General features: G+C 38.1%; 1 protein-coding gene across 29 annotated transcripts in view; it reads right to left on the bottom strand.

Annotated features, from left to right (window-relative positions):
• DST (dystonin) overlaps window positions 1-26,088 on the bottom strand; it is a 491,438-nt gene that overhangs the window by 85,211 nt on the left and 380,139 nt on the right. For 28 of the 29 annotated variants that reach the window (XM_019457466.2, XM_019457473.2, XM_019457470.2 and 25 more), the window contains 8 exons: window positions 25,162-25,318; window positions 24,125-24,251; window positions 21,539-21,598; window positions 20,239-20,480; window positions 18,902-19,031; window positions 15,868-16,067; window positions 13,698-14,193; window positions 10,705-12,176 (listed from right to left, as the gene is read on the bottom strand). In XM_019457466.2, the coding sequence (XP_019313011.2) occupies window positions 10,705-12,176; window positions 13,698-14,193; window positions 15,868-16,067; window positions 18,902-19,031; window positions 20,239-20,480; window positions 21,539-21,598; window positions 24,125-24,251; window positions 25,162-25,318 (2,884 nt within the window). The remainder of the gene's footprint in view (window positions 1-10,704; window positions 12,177-13,697; window positions 14,194-15,867; window positions 16,068-18,901; window positions 19,032-20,238; window positions 20,481-21,538; window positions 21,599-24,124; window positions 24,252-25,161; window positions 25,319-26,088) is intronic. The other variant, XM_053904782.1, reaches the window with a different exon arrangement.

The raw sequence follows: 26,088 nt of genomic DNA, 5'->3' as shown, positions 1-26,088 counted from the left end.
GGAAACTGTAGCAAAGAAGAGCTCCGGGTTTCCTCTAAGGCACAAGCAGCGTAATTCACATTCAGCTCAAAACCAAGTCTACTCTAACCTTTGAAATTGACCAATTGTGGCCGCGGTTTGGCTTTCATTTTAGCTACAGCTGGAGAGAGGCAGAGGTGGCCGGTGGAGGAGGCAGAAAAGGAACTCCAGCAGGGACGTCCTGCGCGGTCCCCAGCTCCTTAGGGCAGTACGGTCCCCGGGAGGCATCCTCCCGAGCCAGGGCGCTTCCAGCAACGCCCTCTCTCTTCAAGCAACAGCTGCTACGTCCCTTCGCAGAGCAGCGCTCCGGGCATGCAGCTCCCTCTCTTCGCTGCTACGCCCTCCCGCGACTTAACTTCGCCGTCATCTTTTCTTTGACTCCTGGCCCCCTCTCGGGAGCCGGCGGGCTGTTTCAGGGGGAGGTACCTAGAGGCCGAGCGGCTGCAATGCAATAGCTCGGTGGTGACATCAGCGCACATCAGACCCAGTCATGGAGCTGGGGAGAGGGGCGGCTCGAGTTCAGAGATCCTCGAAATCCCACCAACTATGGAGTTCAACATGGGGAGAGATCCGACCGAAGGGCTTGCAGAGGCAGAACCTGACACCAGGGGCTCCCCGAAGGTATCCTTTCGTCAACGCCGGTCACGGCGCTCATTTGAATATTAAATAGCGGGGGCGGGGGGGGGGGGAGGTAGGAAGAAAGGGACTACACAGGTCCCCACCTTTCGGCTGAAACCACACCCTCATATGCTGCAGTTGCACACCGTTTAAGTAGCATTTGCGATGCGAAGTGCGGATCACTTTGGATCCAATGTTGAGTCATTCCTTTTAAAAGCCCAAGTTCAAGTCTAACTGTTCTCCAGAGCAAATTATTCCTGTGGGCACGGCCCTGAGCACCGCTGCCATGAATATCAGTAGTTACTAATAACCCCACACAGTCCCCTGGAGCTTAATGCAAGGCCCAGGCAAAGATCAAGGGCAGTCAGTAACTCTGGATATTTAATAAACAAAATCACTTCCACAGATTGTTATGTATTGAACGCTCTTTGAAAACACTGAAAATAAATTCAGCAAGAAAAACCTTAACCTCTGTAAGAAAAATTAATACTTTTAATTAAATATTATAAAATCTATCTATTCTTTAGTTTACAAAATAAGCAACATTACCAGAAGTAGCAGACAGAGTTACAAATAAAGGTAGATTGTTTTTTCTCACTCTCACAAAACAATCATCATTTGAACATAAATGATGTGGCAGGGAACTTTTGTACTTTTAATAATAACAAAATTATTATTCCAAATATGAAATATTGTTCCAAAATTATTTTTATAAACTTAAGTATTAAATCTTTTAAAAAATCTATCTGTAACCGGAACTCTATATGTAATAACACCCATTCAACAATTATTTGATGCAATTCAGTATGTGGCTATCATTAGGTTGGGGAAAAAACAAAATATATACATACACACACACACACACACATAGCCATCTATAAAGAAAAATATGTATAAAAACACCTATCAATATCACAGTATCAATGCCCATTTTTCATAGTCAAGAAGTGAAATATTTCAACAAGCACTAAATCCTATGGTACTTAAGCACAGAGGCTATTGTGAGATGCTAATAAGATTTTTAAAAAAGTGCACACAGTTTCCTTGTTTGAACAGTAGATTGGGAATTAGGCTGAGAATTAGAAGAAACCACGGGTTTTACTCCCAACTGTCACTGTACTGATATGTAAGACTGGAAAGCTGTGTATTCATGGTAATATTAATATTAAATTTTCCATGAAATGTGGATGAGTACCTTTCCCTAAACATTCTGAGATCCTCAAAGAACTTTTCCCAAAAATGGCCCTAAATCACCTTAAACTCTAACTCTGAATTATCAGCACAATATTATTTTGGCTTTACATAATGCTAAGAAAAGCAACATGTAACCTTCACAGTTGAGGTGGCTAGTGTATTTTTTTAAACTACATTTTTAAACTACATATATAATTTGTTCATAAATACAAGCATCATCAAAAAGTGCTCACTACCTATCAAACACCACAGTAAACACTGGCAAAACAATGGTGCACAGAGATGTAGCACCCCTGTCCTTATACAATTGACGGTACAGTGGAGAATACGGATGGGAAAATGGGTACAATATACAGTTTGGAAGTAAGGAGTGCTGTGGAAAAATGCTCTTTGGTGATTATGTTTAAGTACATGCCATTTATTTAATAACAGAATTCCTGTTTTATTAAACTAATTTCAACTAATCCTATAAATGATGAGCCTAATAATTCTGTTTCAAGTTAAAATTTGAACTATTAATGTTATACTGGTATTTATGACAATTATATACAAACCTACGTGTGTTTATAAAGATATGGATATATAGATATACCTTTGTTACTTAAAATCACATTCCAAAAATCTATCTGGATAACTAAAGAACTCTTACATTTAGAGCAAAACTAGACTGGTTTATCTCTTCCTCCCAAATCTGATTTATTTACAGCTACTTTATTTTTTTTTTACTTTTTAAAAAATGTTTTATTATTTTTAAGCCAGAGAGAGACAGAGCATGAGTGGGTATGGGGCAGAGAGAGAGGGAGACACAGAATCTGAAGCAGGCTCCAGGCTCTGAGCTGTCAGCACAGAGCCTGATGCAGGGCTTCAACTAACAAGCTGTGGGATCATGACCTGAGCCAAAGTCAGACCCTCAACCGACTCAGCCACCCGGGCGCCCCTGTTTACAGATACTTTAAATGTTAAAGTTTCTGATACTAACAAAATTAAGATATATTAAACTGTTAAATATTAATCATTATATCTAGATCTCTCACATTTTCATAAGACAGAAATACACAATGAATAAAATAAGCAAAGTTTTTCTGAAAAATAGTCAACATTGTTATTTCATATATACAAAAGTCATAATGTTAAATGTTCCCCAAATGTGACTTTACTTACTTTATGTTGCCTACTAAATGTGATCTAGCTAAAGTATCTTCTAAAGGCAGATGATTTTGGAAAAGCACACAAATTCCAACTGAAAAATGAGCAAAGTAGAACCACGTTCTCATTTTATTTTTCTAAAGTTAAATTAAGTCTTTGAAAAGAATAATTACTGAAAACTCTTAGAATTAAGTCCAACAATCCATTTCATAGAAAAGCTAAAGGCTAATTTTATCAACTGATACATGGAGTTTTTAGAGCTGAAAGACTGGCGGTATTAAGAAACTCAATGTGCAGTAAGTAGAAAATGTGTGAGTAAATGCAATATTATCCATGAAAACTGACAGAAGTATTTTCCCGGCCCAATGGCTTGCTACTGAAATCTGGATCAGAAGGCAAACAAGAAACATGTGATCTGTTGGGGTTTTTTTGTTTTTTGTTTTTTGCCGTGATACAAAAATAAGCCTTAGGAGCAACAAATTCTGTTCTTTCTCAAACAGATACACCATTAGATAATGAAAACTGAAAGAACCCATGTTTTTAGTTTTCAAACTAATAAACTTCTTCACATAAATGACTAAAGGATTTTTGAGGGTATTTATCAGATGGATATGCAATAGCTATTTATTTCAGTGGAAATAGTTTATATTTAAAATAAAGTAGGATATGCAGACCCCACCACAAAGGAAATAACTTTAGAAACACTTAACAGATTTACTGTTTGATCTTGACGGGAATTTATCTTGATGTGAATGTTAGCTAATAGCTTTAATAGGCACTTGCTATTTTTCCTGTGAGTTACAGAAATACTGTTTTTCTTCTATCTTCAATATGGTTTTCAGATGACAGTGGATAAAAAAATTCTACCTAATAAAATGATTCTATATGTAACATTATTAATTGAAATATATGCATATGTGCACTGTAACTTCTAAAAGGTAAAGTTCTTTTTTTTTAAAGCCATCCAGTAAGCAAAACCAATGCACCTGTTAATGATCCCCTTCAACTTCCTTCAGAAAACCAAAAACCAGACAAAACCTGAAAACATTTCATACTAAAACACTACCAAAGAAATAAAGTAGTCTTAAAATTAAGGCGATTAAAGGCAAGTGAGGAACAGGATATGTGAGCACAGAGATTTTCTCAGGGTATTCTGGTTCCTGGACAGCTCCAAAAGCTCTTCCCTTAATTTACAATCACAGCATTTACCTCTGTGAGACATTGTTTTATGAACGACTGTAGACGGAGACAACCATTTATAAAACATTTACAGGTCAAACTTTTCTTAACAGGAAACCAATGTGTAATTTTATAGCCACAAAGCAAATTCTGTCTCACATGCACAAAGATACACACGCACCTTTAAGCAACTTTCCACATTAATAAATTATGTAGAACACCTTTTATCTAAAGGGACGCCTATGGTAATGACAGTAGAAGCTGCAGTTTTGTGCTCTTGGGGGATTGCTTAAAATCCCCCAAGGTTTACCCCGTTAACATCAAAACAACCAAAAAAAAGAAAAAAAAGAATCCCCATCCCCACCCCGCCTTATAAAATCTCTGGCTAAAACTGCCATCAGAACAACCTACTGTAATTCCCCAATCTTAAATGAAGCAAGAGAAGAGAGGACCACGCAGCATAAAGAGTGACAGCGTTAGTTAGCAAAAAGCAGGAAGAGAACACACAGTGCCAACTTCCCTTTAGTCACTCCTTTCAGTACAGTACATTCTTGTGTTTGATGTATGAAGGAGGGCACCCCTGTGTTATGCTATGTCATATTCTCACATGAGAATATGAGGGATTACTGATAGCACACAGATCAGCGCCAGCTCTTTGTGGCATGATTATGGTGGTCTCTGCTTGGGTAGGATTTCTCTCTTACCCAGCATGTATGATATTCCTTCTTCCTAAAATCTTAAATTCCATGTTGATGTATCTGATTAAATGATGTGATCTTCCCATAAGGTCTATGCATCAAGTTATGGTTTCTATAGTGAGAACATTTTCATTTTTAAAAATACTAGAGGAAAAGCATCGTGCAAGTGCCTTGCTAATATACTCTAATTAACAGAAGTCCAGTCAAGTAAGAATTTTTTTCCCTAAGAAAAACTTCTTATGCAACAGCCTTATTTAATATCCTCCTGTTCTCAACAAAAATGGGGAATGATTTGTCATGGACCTCTACATAACAACACGGGCACCCTCTTTAAAATCCACTGTGTTAAAGCATATCTTTGGATAATTTTATCTTTAAAAATATGGTGACATCACAGATGTTGTTTTAGGATCATTTCATAAATATCTTAGGAAGATATTTGGAAAGTGATTTATTTCAGCAATACTATTTACAAATAAGGCTCAAACTGCCTGGTTTCACTTGTCTCATGATAACAGGCATTGTAACTCACCCACTATCCAAATGAAGACACCTGGGTTAAACAATGACTTTACCTGGACCAGAGAACATGTATCACAGCAAATTAGGCAGGTGTTCTATGGTTTCAGCTTGGCTTAAAAATTCTCTGCTCCCAGGACATCTGGATGGCTCAGGTTAAGTGTCAGACTCTTGATTTCAATTCAGGTCATTACTTCATGGTTTGTGAGTTCAAACCCCACATCGGGTTCTGTACTGACAGTGTGGAGCCTGCTGGGGATTCTCTCTCCCTCCCTCCTTCTCTCTCTGCCCCTCCCCATTTCTCTCTTTCTCTCAAAATAAATAAATTTTTTAAAAAATTTGGGGGGCACCTGGGTGGCTCGGTCGGTTAAGCATCCAACTTGGGCTCAGGTCATGATCTCACAGTTCATGGGTTTGAGCACCACATAGGGCCTGCTGCTGTCAGCATAGGATCCTCTTTGGAACCTCTGTCTCCCCCCCCTTTCCCTCCCCGACTAGCGCATGTGCACAGTCTCTCTCTCTCTTTAAAATAAACATTAAAAAAATTCTTTGCTCTATGTAGTACTATTTCAATTTTGAAAATAAAAAGAAATTGGGTTAGAGAGCTTTGTACTGGTGATATGTTCATTTGTGGGGACAAACTGAATGACAATTTGGGGCAGCAACAGAGTGGCCAAAATAAACAGTAAACAGGTTCTGAGGTAAAACATTTTGCCATGGCCTAGATAGAGGTGTGAAGGGTGTATATGCTTATTGAAACATCAAGTTTCTTTGATCTTCACTGAAATTAAATCAATTCAATACAGTGATAGTGATTACTTCAGGATGATCAGAAGATCTGACTGGCTGTTGATGACATCACAGGAACTGCTGGGACATGTTCCTTGTATGCGAGTAGGTTACATGTGTCTTTGATAAATAAAAATGTGGAAATATTAATATTACTTAATAACGTCATTTAGACTTGAAGATAATCTTAGGCTAGTAATCTTTACCAGGAGGTAGGGATGGGGGAACACCAAAGGGAATTTTTCCCTTTCTGCCTAGGAATCGATGACAGTGTGCATAGAATTTAATGTAATATAGAGAAGTATAAGTAGAAAAATGATACTTTAGTTATCAACAGTAATAGAAAACCCCTCACACTGCATACATTTTAGTCCAATGACTAATATTTAGAAGTCAGAAAACATATGGTAAACAGAACTCACACAATCAAAATAGTTTAAAGACTTCAAGCTAACACAAAAGGTAATATTTTCAAAGACTTGGAATAGCTTTCACGGACAGTGAATTAGGACATTTGGTTGAGAATAGCATTTGTTTTTAATTATTATGTTTGGGTTGTTATCTTAAACATGAATTAATTTTGAACTTTCAAGGATATTAGCTGCTATTTCTTAGGATAATTTTTAGGAAAAAAAAAAATGGAAGCAGAGAGGTCTGCCTTATCTAGTTTAAATAATCCATTACCCTCCCAGTGAATAGAAGACACCTCCTACTGAGTAACTGGGTGATAGCTACTAAGTTTCAGTCATATTCCAAACTTGCTATTATGGAAAATTGTTATAAGATTTTATCCATGATTGGGTTCAACTAAAGCTACCAGATAGAGTAATGTCAAACTAAATTACATTTCAAAGTCTATAATAAAAATAGACCCAGTACTTCAGTTCTCTTCTATTTTTAGAAATCATAAAAACTAATAGCTATTTTTAGCAAACTATTAGTTTTTCACTTGATACAGATTATTCTACTTGTTTTAATTTTCCTAAAATAGTATGTCAAAACTAATGTTCAACCAAAGCCTAACTGTCCAAGGAAAACTAAATTAGAATCTGAATTGTACACAGATTAATTGGCCAACTTAATCAAGAGAGACACCATCAGAAAGACAATGAACTGTTTGGTTCTGTTTCCACCGCAGTGGTGGTGGTCACCGTCATCACTGCATCACTGATGACGTCATTACAGCATCCACGCATCAGGTTCTAAGCCAGGTTCACACACATTTATTTCATGTTTCTCACCACAGCCGGTTTTATAAAACACTTTCATCAAGTAAGTATTCCTGGTGTTTTTGGTTCGAAATGGACAATGGTTACTTAGCTCACCCAAATTAGGCTACAGAAGAGATGACTCAAAATTTCCCAGAGAAAGTATCAGATGTGCATCATGATGAGTCAGACTGACACAGTGTTCTGCATTATTTCCACCAAAACATCCAAGCTGTGATACTTACTACCTGTGTGACCTTGGGCAGGTCACCTAACCCCTGGCTCTCAGCTTCCTTACACAAGATGGGGATCATAATGATAGCATCCATGTTTCAGGACTGTTAACAGAACTGAAGACAGGATTTAGAATAACGTTTAACACATACTAAGCCCTCCGTAAATGTTAACTGCTTGTAACTGCTTTTTAAAAAACATACATATACAAATAAACAGAATTAGTGACTGTATGCCACCATCTTTATTTACCACAACAACATTCTTGTTATTTTTTCCCCTCTGTTGCTGAAATATTTTAAATGCAGGTGATTTGTCCACTTGGAAGCTTCTTTTTGAGTCCCTAGGTCTCAAGAGACTGAAGTTATGTCAAGATGTTCTTTATTACTAAATTTCATTAAAATCAATCAACTGCTTCCAAAGTAATCAGAAAAGAGACAAAACAGCATGCTAAGTGGTCTATTTTAGAAGAAGTGACCACTTTATTTCTCTTCACAATCAAACAGAACAATCTCTGTAACATTAATGGTAATGATGCTTTAGTGCTTTTCAGTTTGCAAAACACTTTCCATGCAGTGGTGAGAGTGCTCATCCTACCTTGCTTTTTCTTACTTTCAAAAGAATTCTCTGCATGGAGAGCCCATTTTTTCACTGTATTCATGCTTGGGAACACAAAGAAGGAGGTATCGACAAGCAGCAGCACCAACATTATTACTTTTGCCCATTTTCTTACAAGTAGTTGAAGTTGTAAAGAGAAATGAAGGCCTTTTTTCTACACAAATTCACAGAAAAATCCAGAGAAATGATAAGTTTCACAAAAGCACTGAACATGGTTCAATTTCATTAGGAAGAAGACTACTTGATTACTGTCATTTAAGCATTCAGATTTTGTCAGGGTTCTACAGAAAACTCCAGGGACTCACTTATCAAGCTCTCCCCCAGACCTTTGATGCAGCAATGGCCACAGAACATTTTATTTTTTATTATTTTTTTAAAGTTTATTTATTTATTTTGAGAGAGAGGGAGAGAGAGAGGGAGAGGGAGAGGGCGAGAAATGCAGCACAAGCAGGGGAAGGGCAGCAGGAGAAGGAGACAGAGAATCCCAAGCAGGCTCCACACTGTCAGTGCAGAGCCCAACATGGGGCTCAATCCCGTGAACCCTGAGATCATGACCTGAGCAGAAATCAAGAGTCGGGCGCTTAGCCGACTGAGCTGCCCAGATGCCCCAGAATGTTGTTTTTCCGAGAGTGAATTCTCTCATAGGAAATCTCTAGTTTGCAAAACAGAAATAGGAAAGTTTGACAGAGTAATTGGGGAAGTCAAATCAACTGTAAGGTAGCTTTTGTGAAAATTAATTAAGGGAAACCTCACTAAAATGGGAAGTTCAGCAGGGGGAGCTCTCATGCCCTACCACTCAGTCCTCAATTGCAAATCCCACAGGAAGAATCAGACCTCGCAGGTGGATACTACTCTACCGCAGGGCAGGCAGAAGGAAGGACTTACCCCTCCACCCCAATCCCCACAACGGTCCAGCCAAGGAGAGACAGAACAAGTCAGCCAGTGAGAAGCCGCTACACTTTCAAACCCCAGTTTACTCCAATAGACTTTTTGTTGACAACAGCCTTCTCTACTTCTAGCCTTCCGCCATAAAACAATGTTCCTCTCCTTTGTTCTCCAGACTTGCCTATGGTTTTGCCCCGGCATGCTTGTCCCCCATCGCAATTCTCTGCTATTCTCAAGTAAGTCTATCTTTTGATGGTAAAGTACCTGCCAGTTTTATTTTTTAAGGTTAACACTTCCTTCACCTTCAGAAATCAAGATCTATACAGAATCACAGATTTTTAAGCCCCGAAGGAACCAGGCCTTAAACACATTTTATAAATACCAAATGACCATAATAGTAATAAGTTATTTTTCAAAAGTCAGTCACCTAAATAGCGTTATTAAAGATGAGCAAAGGAAACACTATGCCAAGTATAACAACGTAGAATATGACAGTCCATCTGATTCATATTCATTTCTCATGGGAAATAATTTATAGTTTTGCAAGCTCTATTTTCATTTGGCCTTGTTTTATCCTTTATGTGCTAGTGGTGGGACTTACCATCATACTGGTCTTTACTGCAAAGCAAAACATACCTCATGAATAGAACAAGACCCACGCCAACCCCAAAGACTGATACAGGTCCCATGCAGTCCCAATACTTAGGACCTCCTCGGTGCAGCGTTGAACCTGTCTTTGTCCACTGTGGAGATGCAACTCTCACTCATACTGTCATAAATGAGGTCAAAACCAGTGACACTAAATGCTGCCCACCATTTTTATCTAATGTTCCATTTATTAAGCATCACTCAGTGCCATCAAGTGGCAGACGTTTCTTGGCACGGAGGAGCTTGCAGTCCAATCAAAAATAATTTTTTTCCTAATCCTCTGGAGTGTGAGCCCAAGATCTTTGTTTTATAAAACCAGGATTACAACATGGAACTCCACTCTGCTTTTACAAATATGAACTTCTGGAAGAAAAAGTTTACAAAAGAAATTAAATTAAGACGGATAAGAAGACTATAAAAAGGGAAAGAGCAGGAACAGACTATAATTCACCATCTAAACAAAATGCTGGGAGACAAACATGAAGAGAACAAGCTTTTTGTGTTATACACTGGCCTCTGCAGCAGAGTTCAAAACATGGCTTTGCTCACTCCAGATGTCAGTTGTAAATGACATCAGACGCAGACTCTAAAATGTTAGTTTCAGGCTTGCCTAAAACTTTTCAAGTACCCTTTGACCCCTTGATATTATCTCAGGTTTTATTCCATGAGGGCCCAAATCCCTAGTAAGCTTGCAAGTCCCCACATGCCTGGATGTTACCCCCATAACATGCTCCTTCAGGCTCAAACGCTCGCTACGTGACAGCCATATTAGAAGGTTCTACAAAATAGGCAATCTCCTTCTGATACCAATTATAAATTTATTTTAATAACGAAAAATAAGAAAAATTTATTTTTCTAATAAAAATAAAAAATAAAGATATGAAATAAAAATTCTCTTTAAAAGTGAAAATTAAAGAATTTTTTAAACATAAAAATGAAGAATTCCCTACCTTGAACACATTAAGCTGTTGGTTAATGGTCTCTGTTTCCATACCAACAGGGCCTTGAGACTCTTCATGTTCTTCAGCCTTCTGAAGCAGAGTAGAGAATTCCTTCAGTTTGCTGTAGAATTCTTCAAGACGCTCAACCGTCCCTTCAACTTGCTCTTCTCGGGCTTGTGCTCGGTCCAGTAACTTGTTGCATTGTTTGCTTAAAGCTTCCAAGTCCCTTTTGATTCCAACAAGATCAGGAGAGGTTTCTTCCATGGCCAGCATCCTCTTGCAGGTTTTATTAGCATTGTCGTTGCTTGCTATGAGGGCTTCTAGTTTCTTCAGAAAGGCTTTGATATCCTCCTTTTGCTTTTGCAATGTTTCTACATCTCTCCCCACCGGGGCCATACTATCTAGTTCATCATCGAACTCTGCAAACTGAGAAAACATTTCTCGGATGGTATTCTGGAAATGCCCAATGCCCTGAAGCTTGGTTTCTAAGAATGAACACCTTTCATCAACCTGTTGACTCAATGCACTATGTTCTTGAGCTAAGGTTTCTGCTTGTAATAAAACATCAGAGGTTCCCTTTGAGTCTGAAGCTTCTACCACAAGGTCTTGTGCAAGCCCTTTGACCAAATCTACCTGATGTTTCAAGGTCTGAAGGGTCTTCTGCTGAGTCTGCAACACAGTCAGGTATTTGTTACTGTAGGCCTGGGGTCCTAAGGAATCATAGACATCTAGCTGCTCCTTTGCACACTGAAGCTGCCTCTTAGCTTCTTTGGAAACTTCTTGAAATTCTTTAAACTTCTGGGCCATGTTCTCCAGAGAGAACTTCTTACTGTGAAGTTGCTCGGTGACCATGTCTACTTTCTGGATCAGTGATTTATTCTCATCTGTAACAGCCTCTTTATCTACCTCACAGACACTGAGCAAGCTATTGGCTGCATTGTTTAGCAGTTCTACCATCCCGAAGTGTTGGTTCATTTCCTTCTGCAGAGACTGTAACTTGGCAACAGAATTCTCTGTTTCAGCAGGATCCAAGCAAAATTTTATTTCCTCCAGGTTATTTTGACATTTGTCTATCCATGGCCGGAGAGTCTCCACATGCTCTCTGTACTTGAGGGCTTTTTCCAGTGAATCTTTTACCCTGTCTTCCCGTTCTTTCACCTGCTTATTAAATCCATCCCAGTTGGTTTTAATTGAGTTAAGTTGTAACTGTAAGGCTGCCTTCTCAGACCCTTGTGTTTTTAACAAGAGATTTTCACCTTCTGCAATGGTTTTTTCATAAATACTAGACTGAGCAGACAAAGTTTTACTAAAGTCTTTCTGATCTTTAATTAAGGACTCCAAGACATCGAGTTTGGCTGATATGGGGGGACACTTGTTTTGCTCTTCTTTCTTTGTATCCAGCCAAGCCTGAAAATCTCGAGACATTTGCTGAAATTGGTGAGAGCTCGCACAGGCTGACTGAAGGTGCTGAACATGATTCTCTAAAAATGAAATCACAGACATGTTTATTTTTCATCAAAATGTAATTCTGTCTGCGAAAAGCCAAGAGAAAGACCACCAAATAAATGTACAGAACTGGCTAAAAGGAAAGCCTGTTAGCACTAACTGTAAGAACTACAAGTGAGCTCAAGTCCGACATGGAGGCTGAGGAGGAGCAGGAGGGGAGCACCACAGGAAGAACAGAGGCTGTCAAGGCTAGATCCTGGAGCCAACTCCATTCCAGTACGAGGAAGTGATAACTGTTCAGAGTTCACGTTATTCTGATAAATAATCCACCTCCTGTAAAATCTGACTTTTCCACCTCCGTGATTTGTACCTGTCATAGGGGCACTACGGAGCACCTGGGGACTACAGGGGTTAGGGTTCCAGCCTCTCAAAATGCTGGAAGACCCTGGACAGATGACTAAACCTCCGAGCCTCATTTCCCCAAACGTAAATTGGCAAAATCAATAGAAGCTATTGTGGTGATTAAATGACAGCACATGTAATTAGTTACTGCCTGTCACATAAAAGTGGTCGTAACAGGAATAATCACCAACACGCTAGCTAATATTCATTACCAATATCCTGTCAAAATAAAGGAGTAAATCTGAAACGGCTGCTATGATCAATAAATAAATCCAATCAATTAAAAAAGTATAAACTGAGTATTTACTAGGTGCAAGGCACTCAGTGTTACTTTCAAACAGAACAAATATAGCAGCCAAATGCAGGCCATTCTAACGTGCAGTAACTCACTACCACTGCCTCTGACACATCCTGGCTCATCTGTCACAGAATTATGGCCACAGTAGGTGAGAGAGAAACAGAGTGCCAAATGCTTCTCTTTCACACATTTCTTTAGAAAAGCTGTCTGCGGCAGAATGAAACAAAGTAACTGTAGATGAGAAAATGATACAAAGCCTTTTTAATAACTGTATCCATCTGTTTTTCTGATGCAGTGAAACTGTCACAAGACAAAAACATTTAGGTCTTTTACCTTATTTTATTTATTTTTTATTTTTTTTTAATGTTTATTCACTTTTTGAGAGACAGAGACAGAGTGTGAGCAGGGCAGGGGGCAGAGAGAGGGGGAAACGCAGAATCCGAAGCAGGCTCCAGGCTCTGAGCTATCAGCACAGAGCCCAACGCGGGGCTTGAACTCACGAACTGTGAGATCATGATCTGAGCTGAAGTCGGATGTTGAAGTGACTGAGCCACCCAGGTGCCCCAAACATTTATATCTTTTAAAAACCAGGTTGAAATATCTGAAATTTCAACGGGCCTTCGTTCAAGGGATTTTTGCCAATTATGCGTGCAGAATTTCCCTGATGCTGCATCTGCACGTGAACACAGAATGACTCTCTGTGCTCATGTGAGTGGCCCCTTCCCCATCTACAATTTCAGTGAGGGCAGACTCTCTTTAGGGTCCTAGCTTCCTGGCAACAGCTTGGAAACACAGAGCAGGCAATACTTGATCTCTATTTCCAGGAAATATATGTATTAAAAGAAGACAGACGAACCTGCTTTTTGTTCAATATCCTTAAATGACTTTATGATGCCTTCTAGTTGCCTACTCAGTTCTGCTTTCAAGTACTCTTCTTTAACCAGTGCTGACAAATCCTCACAGAGGGCCTGGGCCACGTTTATCTGTTTCATTTCCTGCTCCAGTTCCTGCTTCATTTTTTGGGCTGCTTCCAACTGCTGGTTCATGGCATCAGGGTGCGCGCTCACGGCCGCACTGGTGATGAGTTTATTATCCAAGTCACTCAGTTTATCAGAAAGACTTCTCAGCAGGCTTTGATACTGTGTGCTCTTAATAATGGCTTGGTCGATCCAGTCACATCTGTCACTCAATTGTCCTGTTAGGCTGTCCCACTTTTGGGTCACAGCTGCCAGTTGCTCTTTCACAATCCCATGGAAAGAGGGGTGTTCACCAGGTCTGCTCAAAATGCTCTGACCAGCTGCAGTTAGCTGCTCATATTGAGGCTTCCGAGTATCAAATTCTTGCAGCAGGATCTAAGGCAAAGAGGTAACAAGGGTAAATAAACATACAAGTTAGTGGATAATTATGGAAAACAGAGCTTTGAGTTTCTAAACAGACATAAATGGTCTAGTTTTTACTTATCTAGTTTTTACTTTTGTTTTTTAGTTCCTGTTTTCCTAGCTTTTATTTCAAGGGCAGTGTAATTATCTTAAATTAATCCAAAGAGCAGTGGTGCTTCACAGAGATAACATTTTGTCTAAAATAATATCCCTCAAAGGGGAAAAGAGAGTAAATATAGCAGTCTGGGCAAAATGAACAAAAACCCATGTACAAATTTTCATATACAAAGACAAGCACTGCTATTGGACAAGTTCATATCACACAAACACCAAATTTGTATTTTCCTACTTGTAGTTGTCTCTTGGTAGGATATTTTAAATGCTCTATAGCGTTTTACACCAAAGGAAATGTTCAGTGATAACAATGTTAGAATACATTAAGTCATAGTGCATTGATTTATAAAACCTCTTTTAAATATAAGATTACTGACATTTATACTCTCTATATAAAAATTTTAGCCAATAAATCATGTTGCTCAGAATGTGCAGGCTCAACACTGACTCTCGTTCTAAAATGAATGATCTAAAAATTTCCTTTTTATATTAAGTTTTTAAATGTTTATTTATTTTGAGACAGTGTGCATGCATGTGTGTGAGCCAGTGGGGAGGGGTGGTTGGGCGGGGAGGGGCAGAGAGAGAGAGAGAGAGAAAATACCTAGCAGGCTCCGTGCTATCAGCACAGAGCCTGATGTGAGGTTTGATCCTACAAAACGTGATATCATGACCTGAGCCAAAAACAAGAGTCAGACACTTAAGCAACTGAGCCACCCAGGCACCCCCTAAATTGTAGTATAATATTTTATCTATCTTAGGGAGACTACCAAGTCTAGGGGCAATTATTTCTGCCAAGTATTTATTTACATCTTTTGTTTTCACTATCTTTAGGGTAAGAACATATATGAACTAGGACATGTTGACTCTAAACTACCAAGACTGATTTGTGTTTTCAAAAGTATAGGATTAGCCGCACTGCTCTAATACCACTACATATACAGGAGGAAATCTAACTGGAACCACAATGGAGCTTTTTCTCTCTGACTTAAATTTCATGTATTTTTTTTCTCCTTGTGGATTTATCCACTTTGTAATTAGACTGGTCTAACCCACTCTGTTTCAAGGTTCCTCTGTTTTGCTTACTCTTTTTCCTCTTCTTATTCTGTCTTTCTACCCCTCAGGGCTGTATTGCATGAGTTTTACAAGTTTCATTATCTTCTACCACAATCAAAATGAATAAAACCTCAAAGGAGCAATTTCTAAACAATAAAAAGCATATACCAGCTTCTCATAAAAATGTAATTACTTATACAATCACATTAATATTTCAAAGAAGGCCCTTTTTAACAGGGTCTGCACAAACCACAATATGACTCAAATGATCAAGGGACTTGACACACTCATGGGCTCAGGAGACTGATGCCTCCTGGCTTTGGTTCCCTGGGGGTTTCCCCACTAACCTCAGGATGTTATCTTATGGGCATCTGAAACATTACAAATACACTTCAAGGCAGTTTAAGCACATACTGTCCACAGCTAATGTATTTATAATGAAAACACTTGTCTTATTAAGTCAAGTCATGTAACACTCACCTGCACCTGCTGCCTTTGTGTGTTTAGCATATTTGGGTCAATTGACAAGGGCCCAAGAACACTGACCATCAGTTCTTTTTCCACAAGCCACTGTTTTAACTGAGCCTCTACAGTCTGGAATTGGGTTAGATTAGTAGAGGATTCTTCCAGTTTTTGTTGTCTATCAACTGTTAATTGATTGAGTTCTTGCCACTTAGAATCTAAAAGAAAAAGATAAAAAATAAAAGAGGTGTTTGGTTTTCATACATTAACATCACTACATGTATGAAGACTGCAGGACAGGACTCAGAATGATACATAGGTGGCTATCATTCCATCTTTGAAACTCTTCTTACACAGTCAATTAAAGCCTACTCTGAGGGTCAATGGCATTTAATGATACAGATTTTATGATGCTGGTGCTGGGTATCAACCGAAGTACATGAAAAATAAATTTGAATCTGACCCTAGAAGATAATGTAGAATAATATGGAATATCCCTTAAAGCAAACAGGATCCGGAGATCCTCATTTCTTCTAGAGGTCCTATACAGTCTGTTTATTCAACAATAACTGCCCTACTAGAACAATCTAGAACAATGAACATTAATTCTTTCCTTTAATAGGAAATCTTCAATGATCAATTCTGGGCAAATGACTCCCACGTTTGTATATCCATGTCCATTCATTCTATTTTATTTAAATCACCACTGACAACCAGCTGCCTGAAAGTTACACTAGGAAATCTCACCAACCCCTCACACTTAACATAAAAAAAAATCACTTTTTATTCCTATCGAAACTGGCAGATTTTTCCGATTTTAGATTACTTTGAAAGGTTATTCTCTCTTCCACGTCACTGAGAAACAATAATTCAGAATGTTCTTTCATGACTCTCCAAACTCCTATATCCTTGATCATAAAACCTGAAACCCATCCTTTACATTCCTAGTGTCCTAACTCCATTTTGGTCCTCATCATGGTGTGCCTAGACTCGTGTTTCTCAAACCCCAGCTGCATTAGAATGACCTGGAGGGATACAGGTTGCTCAGCCCCATCCCCAAAATTTACAATTCAGGAGGTCTGAAGTGGGGGCTGAAATTCTGCATTTCTGGAAAGTTCCCAGGTGACACTGATGCTGTTGCTCCCAGGGGCACACCTTTGAGAACTATAGTCCTAGACTACTAGTCTTACCACGGGTTTCCTTGTAATTAGGGTATCCCAGCTGCAACCAATTTGGTTCTAAAATAATTTCCCTTAAAAATCACTTAAATATGTCATTTCTGTGCTCATATCCTTCAATAACTAACTCCTCACCACCTATATGATAAAATCGGAGGACTTCTGCCTCACATTCGAGGCCTCCCACAAACTGACCCTAATCTACTAACAGTAGAGGGTATGCAGTCTGAGATGAAACCTCTAACCTAGCCCTGTTTATCCTACCATTATCATCCAAACAGGCTTCTGCTTACATAAGCCCCATACCTAACACAGCCCTATCTCCTCTCTGTATACCCCAGCTCTGTCCTTCATCACAATTCTACTAGATTTCTCTGCCAGGAAGGCTTTCAAGCTGTTCCCACCCTCATACAGTATGCTCTCTGAGGCCAAGAGTTATTGACCAGCATTTGAACACATTAGTCACTCAATAAACAGTTACTGATGGGCATGATTAGTTGACCTGACAGATTTTTTCATCTAACACAGTACAATAAATGGCTGTTTTTAATAGAACCCAGTCCCGAAAACCTCACCTAATAGCATCTTTCTATATGGCATGTTCCAATCAAATATAATCTGACAACAAAATAATGCAATTCAAATAATGAATTGGGAGGGAGAAATATCAAAATCCTATCGGGAAGATTTTTTGAAATATGCATTTCTTACTCTCACCCCTATTCTCAAATATCTTGATAATACTGTCCTAAGTAACTCTGATACCCCAGGTGATAGCCACTGAATTAGGGACAAATTAATTATAATGCAATAGTCTATAGTTGGATTAAATATAGCTTTGAACGTTAAGATCCCTTAAAATAACTTTTGAAACTAAAACATATTTACAGGTTTCTAAATTTATCATAGCATATCTGACTCTAATGGAAGGACAATATTTAGCTAAACATAATGGAACAATTGAAAGTAAAAGAATTCTTATTATAATCATAGTAAACACACAGCAGTTATTATGTGCCAGGTACAGCTTGTCTAAGCCGTACACACATTAATTCATTGAATTCTCCAAACAATACTATGAAGTAGGGAAAATTAGTACCATTGTCTTACGCGCATTTTCCTTATCATTATAATAGTGAAATGGGGTGATAAGATAATAGAGCTTGTGAAGGAAGTTCCTTGTTTAGGAGAAACCGTTTCTATGGGGACAGGATAGAGATGGGAGGATAACTCTAGATAAAGAGTGAAAATCACTAGATTTCTGTAGGGAGCTACTTTTTAACCTTGATGGGGGAAGAGAAGAACACACAGTAGGGGCCAAACGAGTCCCAGAAGGAACTTCATGAAGGAGAAGGGAGTTTGTCTTTTTCAGACCAAAGGGAATATATATGTGTGTATGTATGTATGTGTGTGTGTTATATATATATATATATATATATATATATATATATATATATATATATATGTGTGTGTGTGTGTGTGTGTACATAATACATATACACACACACGTAAGGAATATTTAAACTAAAATATAATAAAGTATAAAAAAATAGAAACACCAAAAATCAAGTAAAAACCAGTAATGAAAACATGTTACTCGGTGCACAGCATTTTATTTCCCAGTATCTACCCTCTTCATAAAAATAAACTTAGTTATGGTGTTTAGCAAGAAAAATACAAGATATGCCAAGTCTCAGTACAATGAAACTTGAAATGGTATATTTAAATATGCAACATTTTAAACACGAAACATTAAGGCAAATTCAAAAGTAAACCGAGGCTGTTGGATAATTTTTTTTCTGATAAAGACTGTGATTAAAAAATAATTGTGCTTCTTTCTATTAGTGGACTCTGGTTTAAGTAACATAACATACCAATTTCTGTCAACATCTGTTTCCATTTGGGGGCCTCAGGAGTATCTGGATTCTCCTCCAACAGCTCTGTCAATTTGTCTTTCAACTCCTGTACTTTGTTTACATTTTGCTTCAGTTCTGCCTCAAATGACTAACAAAAGGAAAAAAACTGTGTTAAAGTATGTCAATATCAAAAGACACAAACACAATTACAACAGACGAAAATATCTACTGTTAGGTGCTGAAATGAGTGAGGACCAGAATTCAGCAAGTAATTATTCTCCTTTCCTCTTCTTAACCAATCTTCAACTATCTGATAAAGGAATCCCAAAGAGGAACACTACTCCTGTGGAGAAAATTACTCCACTTTCTGTGGAGAAAATTACTCTACACCCTAGTACCTAGGAATAATTTCTTATTATCCTCAAACAAATCCCTTTGGAAAAAAGGAAGATGGCATCAATATTGTAACTGAGAAGAAAATCAGTCTGGATAAAAGCTGCCAGTTTTGAGAATCTACTAGTGAGTCAATGCTTTTCTGGATAGCACATTATAGAATTCAGATATAGGTAATCACATTTGTAGACATTTTTGCCATAATTGCCACAAAAAGTCATTTCCCCCGCCTTGACAGTTGCAGAAAGAAATGCCATCTATTGAAGAAAGGGAAAGCATAAGCTACCCTATTTTATGCTGGACAGAACAAATCCCTGATACACCTACATAAATCTTTTCTAATAGTTGACTGGTTAAAATCCCAGACTTAACATGATTTAAAGGTGGCAAAGCTGGGGCATCTGGTGGGCTTAGTCAGTAGAGCATACGACTCATGATCATTGTAGGTTGTAGGTTTAAGCCCTATGTTAGGTGTAGAGATTACGTAACAATAAAATCTTTAACGTTTTATTTTTTGAAAGACAGAGAGACAGAGTGTGTGTGGGGGAGGGTCAGAGAAAGAAGGAGACACAGAATCTGAAGCAGGCTCCAGGCTCCATGAGCTGTCAGCACAGAGCCTGACATGGGGCTCGAACCCACTAACCATGAGATCATGACCTGGGCCAAAGTCAGACACTTAACTGACTGAGCCACCCAGGCACTCCTAAAAATAAAATCTTTAAAAAAAAAAACAAAGAAAGGTGGCAAAGTTACCCCAAACAGTTCACTCATCTTTGTAATGTCTGTGTGTAAAACAGATTCCTATTATCATCACTTTCTACAGAAAAACATATGAAACAAAACTGGCAAATTATTTGCTGAAGGTTATAGAGCTAGAAATCACAATAGGGGTCCCCAGGGTCCCATCGGAATGCTAGTCTGTTCTTTTTTAGGTCTTCAATAAATATATCCACAGAATATACCTTGTTCTGCTCAACTTGAGTCTTCACAGCTTCCGCATCTGTAGGTGTAGGTGCCTGATCCCATTTTGTTGCAGTTTTATTCATCTTCTGTAGCCACTGCATCATTGCACTTGATTCTTCCTGAGCCTTTTGCAATTTGGAGAGTTTGCTATTCAGTTCAGATATTTTGTCCTTAAGTAAGAGGCCAAGATCTTCATAACCATGGCTTATGTCAGTCATATCCTTTTTAATGGATGTTAACCCTAAAAGTAAAAAAATAAAATAAAATAAAATCAGATGGACACATTTTCAAGACAGTTTAGAGTTAGAACTCTAGAAATAAGTTTGCTTTACATGTTATTCCCTTGTATTTTCTCTATATTAAGCCTACCATGATAAAGTCATAGAATTTTTAGAACTAAAGGGTTAATATTTCTAAAAATTTTTTTAGAATTATAATGCTATTTAATAACAAACAATTTAGGTACATTACATAATACCAAAAACCATAAAATGCTATATATTAATTTCTTAGAAATCAAACTCAAGGAAATAGCTCAAAGAATGTTATTCCAAGTGACAAAATATCTTAAATTACTTAACCAGAAAAAAGGAACATAACCAAATACCAAACTGAACTACCAGGTTTCACTAACTTCAGATGAACAAAATTGCATGGAATGTTATATTAATATGATACTTATGGCAAATGACTATGATAATAAATAATTATTTTAAGTCAAGGTTGAAATTTCGATATAACTACTGTTCATCTCTAAAGATTTTTTCTCAAAAACAAAAACAAGGGGCGCCTGGGTGGCTCAGTTGCTTGAGCGTCCGACTTCAGCTCAGGTCATGATCTCGCGGTCTGTGAGTTCAAGCCCCGCGTCGGGCTCTGTGCTGACCGCCCAGAGCCTGGAGCCTGTTTCGGATTCTGTGTCTCCCTCTCTCTCTGACCCTCCCCCATTCATGCTCTGTCTCTCTCTGTCTCAAAAATAAATAAACATTAAAAAAAATAATAAAAAATAAAACAAAAACAAAAACAAAAACAAAGTTACTGTAATCAATAAGCACTTAAAGTTATTGGGGCACCTGGGTGGCTCGGTCGGTTAAGCGTCTGACTTTGGCTCGGGTCATGATCTCACGGTCCGTGAGTTCGAGCCCCGCGTCGGGCTCTGTGCTGACAGCTCAGAGCCTGGAGCCTGTTTCGGATTCTGTGTCTCCCTCTCTCTGACCCTCCCCCGTCATGCTCTGTCTCTCTCTGTCTCAAAAATAAATAAACGTTAACAAAAAAAAAAAAGCACTTAAAGTTACTATTCACCTTTATTTGCCAAAATTTCTTGAGTATCTGTGGCTGCTCCTTCACCATTTATTATTCCACCTGCAAAATTATTAACACTGAAGTAGTCATAGATTCCAATAGTATTTCTACACATTAACAGTAGACTGCATTAACTCAAACCCCATAAACAGTAGTCATTTACAAATGTTATTACTATTTGAAAATGTAAACCACTGATTCAATTTCTAAATCAAATAAAGGTCAAAAATTTTAAGAAACTTTCTTGTCTATAAAATTCATTCTTAAAGTGGTAAGGTAACATGATCACTTTAAATACTAGTGTCAATAACTTTAGATTAATACATTAATCAATTATTAACATTAACAATCAATTAAGTATTAATTATAAAACAATTTTGCGATAAAGTTGCTTTATTGCTAAATTTTAGTGATAATGTCCTTGAAGCTCAAAAGTTGCTCACTATGTAAGTGTGTTGCATGAAGCATAAGTGACTGACAGACAAATCCTTACTTAAAAATTTGAAAATTGTCTGGTACAGTTACATAGTGTTATTATGGGTTTAATGGAAACAGAATGAGGTACAAAGACATGAAAAGTTAAAAGCAAAACAAACACACAAACCCTATTACTAAAACCCACATTATGTCAACACAGAGAGAGAAGAGCACAGTGGTTAGAAATGCCTGGGCTTCAGCGTATGAGTCACCTGAATTTAAATCCCAGCCCCACTAATTACTAGCTGGGTGACTGGACAAATTAATCACCACCCCAACTGAACGGGTGGGGGATAATAATACCTAATTTAAATGCAAGAACACTGTAGGTATTCAAGACAGTTGACTGACTGCCTAGCAAATAGGAACTACTCAGTAAGTAGTAATTATTACTCCTCTCTAATTATATAAACATCTAGCCTTGGTTCCTTTTTCATAAGCAGAGTATTAAAATACTGAATTAGACTTTCTCATGTGAGTTTGCATAGGCTTCCTATCTAAAACAGTAGACACATGAGAACAAGATTAAAACAATAATATTTAAATATCTAAATCTTAATCTATGTTTGGTCTCTTTAAAAAAAATCACACATTGACATTTTGGTTGAAAGTGAACATATCCTGATGATGCTCAAAAATAATTCCTACCATGCTTGTTAGTTATCAAGAGTAGGAAAAAACTTTTTTTTTTTTTTAACCTATTGCAAATACACAGTGGACCTGAAGAACTAAAAACACAATAGAATTCCTTTTCTAAAAACAAAGCCAAACAAAACACTTGACATTTCAGGAAATGTGATTAGAAGAGAAAGGAGAGGTCATCACACCATATATAACATAAGTGGGCCCTTAAATGGGGTTAATAGAGCGGAATAAATGGTTGAGAGAGGCCCAGCGGGAACATCAGTCTCACAAGAGGGGCAGCTAGGGGGCTGGGAGGGACAGATAAACCACAAAGGATACTCAGAGATTCTCAGAATAAAGATACAAGATTTGCCTCCATCTGTTCTTGTATTTTTTAAAAAAAAAAAACACCAATTTTAACAACATAAATATGTTTTAAACTATTGGGGCGCCTGGGTGGCTCAGTCGGTTGAGCATCCGACTTCAGCTCAGGTCGTATCTCACAGTTGGTGAGTTTGAGCCCCGTGTCAGACTCTGTGCTGACAGCTCAGAGCCTGGAGCCTGCTTCAGATTCTGTGTCTCCCTCTCTCTGCCCCTTCCCCACTGATGCTCTGTCTCTGTCTCTCAAAAATGAATAAACATTAAAAAAAATTTAAACTTAAAAGCATATCCACAACTTAAATGGACTGTAGAATCATTACTTATACATGACTCTCCCCTTGTGTTAAGTGCCTCAGTCATGACTGCAATTTAGATATGCTATAGTTGTTTTCTGTACAAAATAAAGTAGATGTTAAAGGAGATGGGAATTTTTTATTTTTTTATTTTATTATTTATCTTGTTGAGAGAAACCGAGACAGCACAAGCAGAGGAGGGGCAGAGAGAGAGAGGGAGAGCGAGAATCCCAAGCAGGCCCCGCCGTCAGTGCAGAGCAGACACGGGGCTTGAACCCACGAACCCTGAGATCATGACCTAAACCAAAACCAAGAGTTGGTCACTTAACCGAATGGGCCACCCAGAAGCCCCTAGATGGGACTTTAATTTTTTAAAAAAGGAGAGATTCACCCTACACAAAAGAACTGCTTCTTTCTTTCACCTCTCCTTTCCCAGGAGACCAGACTCATTTATCAAATATTTCAAAGAGGATTTGAGCATCTCCATTAATTTCGGTGAAAAAAAAACAAATTAGAATCTGCTCTTTCCTCTTCCCCAATCTAAAGCTCCCTATTCTTACGTATCAGTCTGGCTACATTTCAACTGTAGCCTCTAACAAAATGAACAGAAGAGGGATCTGAAATTTGACTATTACAGATACTGCTCCACATGGGGAGCATACTTTTAGTGCATGCATATACATGCCATCTTTCTTGTCACTTTTCTTTTGTGTTTACTTTATGCATCAATTTAAAAACTAAGGTAAGTGAAAGTAACAGGGTCAGACCCAATTCTTAGGGGTTTCTCCACGGATGTAAGTAAAGCACATACCTGATTTGACTGCTGCTATTGCCTTTGCAGGGGTAGTGACAGCACTGATTAGGTTACATAGTGAGATCCCACTGTTGTTTACTTTCTGAATCTCTGGTGTTTTTGAACTCCACTTCTCTTGTAATTTCTTGAGATATGAAAACACATTATTTTCCAGTCTTCATAATAGTTTCAAAGTTACACATTATAATTCAATTTCTTTAACATATCTTAAAGCAATGATGACTGTGGGTCCTGATTCATGGGGGCACGGATAGAAAAAAAGGCACCATCCCTACGTGACTGTTAACACTGTGCCCAGGTGACTGTTAACACTGTTAGCAGTGAGAAGTGAGGTATGGTCCATCCTGCATTCTGCTCCTAGCCACAGTGGAAGTCAGGCTATTTCTAGCTGCCATGGATTCCAAAGTAACTGTCAACTGCCAGTCTGAAGACTATACTCAGTAGTGGCCAAATTACAAGAAGAAAGGTACTAGAAATGATTTTTTTTAAAAATGGGAATTCAGAATTCTATTTAATAGTGAGTTTTAATCATCAAAATTTCAATGAATTTTTAAAAACATACATCTCCACAAAGTTGGGAGTTGGGATAACTGCTGTAACTGGTCGTAAGTTTTAGGATTTGAATCAGTTGGCAAGACTTGTACACTATTTGTACTAGGGATTCAAATACTGGTTACAGTGATGTATCTGAGCTAGAGTTAATTGCTGAGTTGAAGAGCAGGGTCTTTTACATAACGTTATGAGAAATGGTATAAAAATTCAAGCTAAGTAGAGATTTGATGGGGAAGTAAACTTGGGTACTAGAACAGGCAGCCACTAAAAAATATCTCTCAAAAATCAAATTAAGTCAAAGTTTGTGTTCTTCCTCAAAAGGATCAGAGCTATGTTATGACTTCCAAGTATCACCAAAATATACTGAACATAAATGAGGATCTAACTTAATATGATATTAGATAAAAGAAAACCACTAATAGTCTTTTAACCTCTCATGACTCACACAGGCAAGTAAGAATTAGTATTAGATAATGATTCACCTTAGTTTCTTCCAAAGATTTTCCTAAATCCTCCGCACCGAAAGAAGGCTGCACAATAGGAACTCTTTCTGTTGTTTCTTCTATCCATGACTTCAATGACTTAACAAGGACTTGGAAAGCATCCATCTGTTCTTGACAAGAAGATACAGCTTCTTTTCTAGATAACAAAAATTATTGAAGAATTTAAGTCTCCGACAGAAAATACTCCAAAGAAATAATTACTAATAAATAATTATTCTTGTATCAAACTTACTATTAAGAAAAAAATATTCCTCTATGCACTCTCTAACCCTTGATAAAAAGAGGAAAGGTGTCATAGATCCAAGTGAAATCAGCTAAATAACTACTTTATTCCTCAGGCACACTCCACAGAAAAAGATAGGAGCAGTTAAGAAATCTGTAACCCATATGGTAATGGCACTCTATAATGCTACATAAACTCTAAGGCTATATAAACAGTTTTAACATTATTTAGATTCAGCAAACTTTGATCTGTCCACTTTATATGGTGCTTAATGCCAGCAGGCACAGAATGGGCAGGGAAACATTTACACATCACTGACATGAGGAAAACATCCTGCCACCTAGTGGTTTCTATACGACACTAGAGTCCTTCTAGTGGATGGATAAACCAGGTGCCTCAGAGAGTACAGTTCTCTCCAAACTCTCCAAAGATGAGGTGAGACCTGGTTACAAGAATGTTAACGACCACCTCCCCCACAGATCCTCAGAACGCTCCCCAATGAACTCTAGGATCTTTCTGTACACTAAGCACCTTGGAGGGAGGGCACATGCCCAGCAAGGAACAGCTGTGAGGACAGTCCCATTTGGTACATGGAGGATGACCTATGGATGGCATGTGCGCATGTGCATGTATGTGGAATAGCAACATAGAAGAGTCCACTGAAGCTGGACTAATTACTGATG

Source organism: Panthera pardus, unplaced genomic scaffold (genome assembly GCF_024362965.1).
Source record: "Panthera pardus isolate Hobbes unplaced genomic scaffold, ASM2436296v1 HiC_scaffold_17, whole genome shotgun sequence".
In the NCBI taxonomy this organism is placed as follows: domain Eukaryota; kingdom Metazoa; phylum Chordata; class Mammalia; order Carnivora; family Felidae; genus Panthera; species Panthera pardus.
Note: the sequence above shows the minus strand (reverse complement) of the source record. Positions and strands in the feature narration are given on the sequence as shown.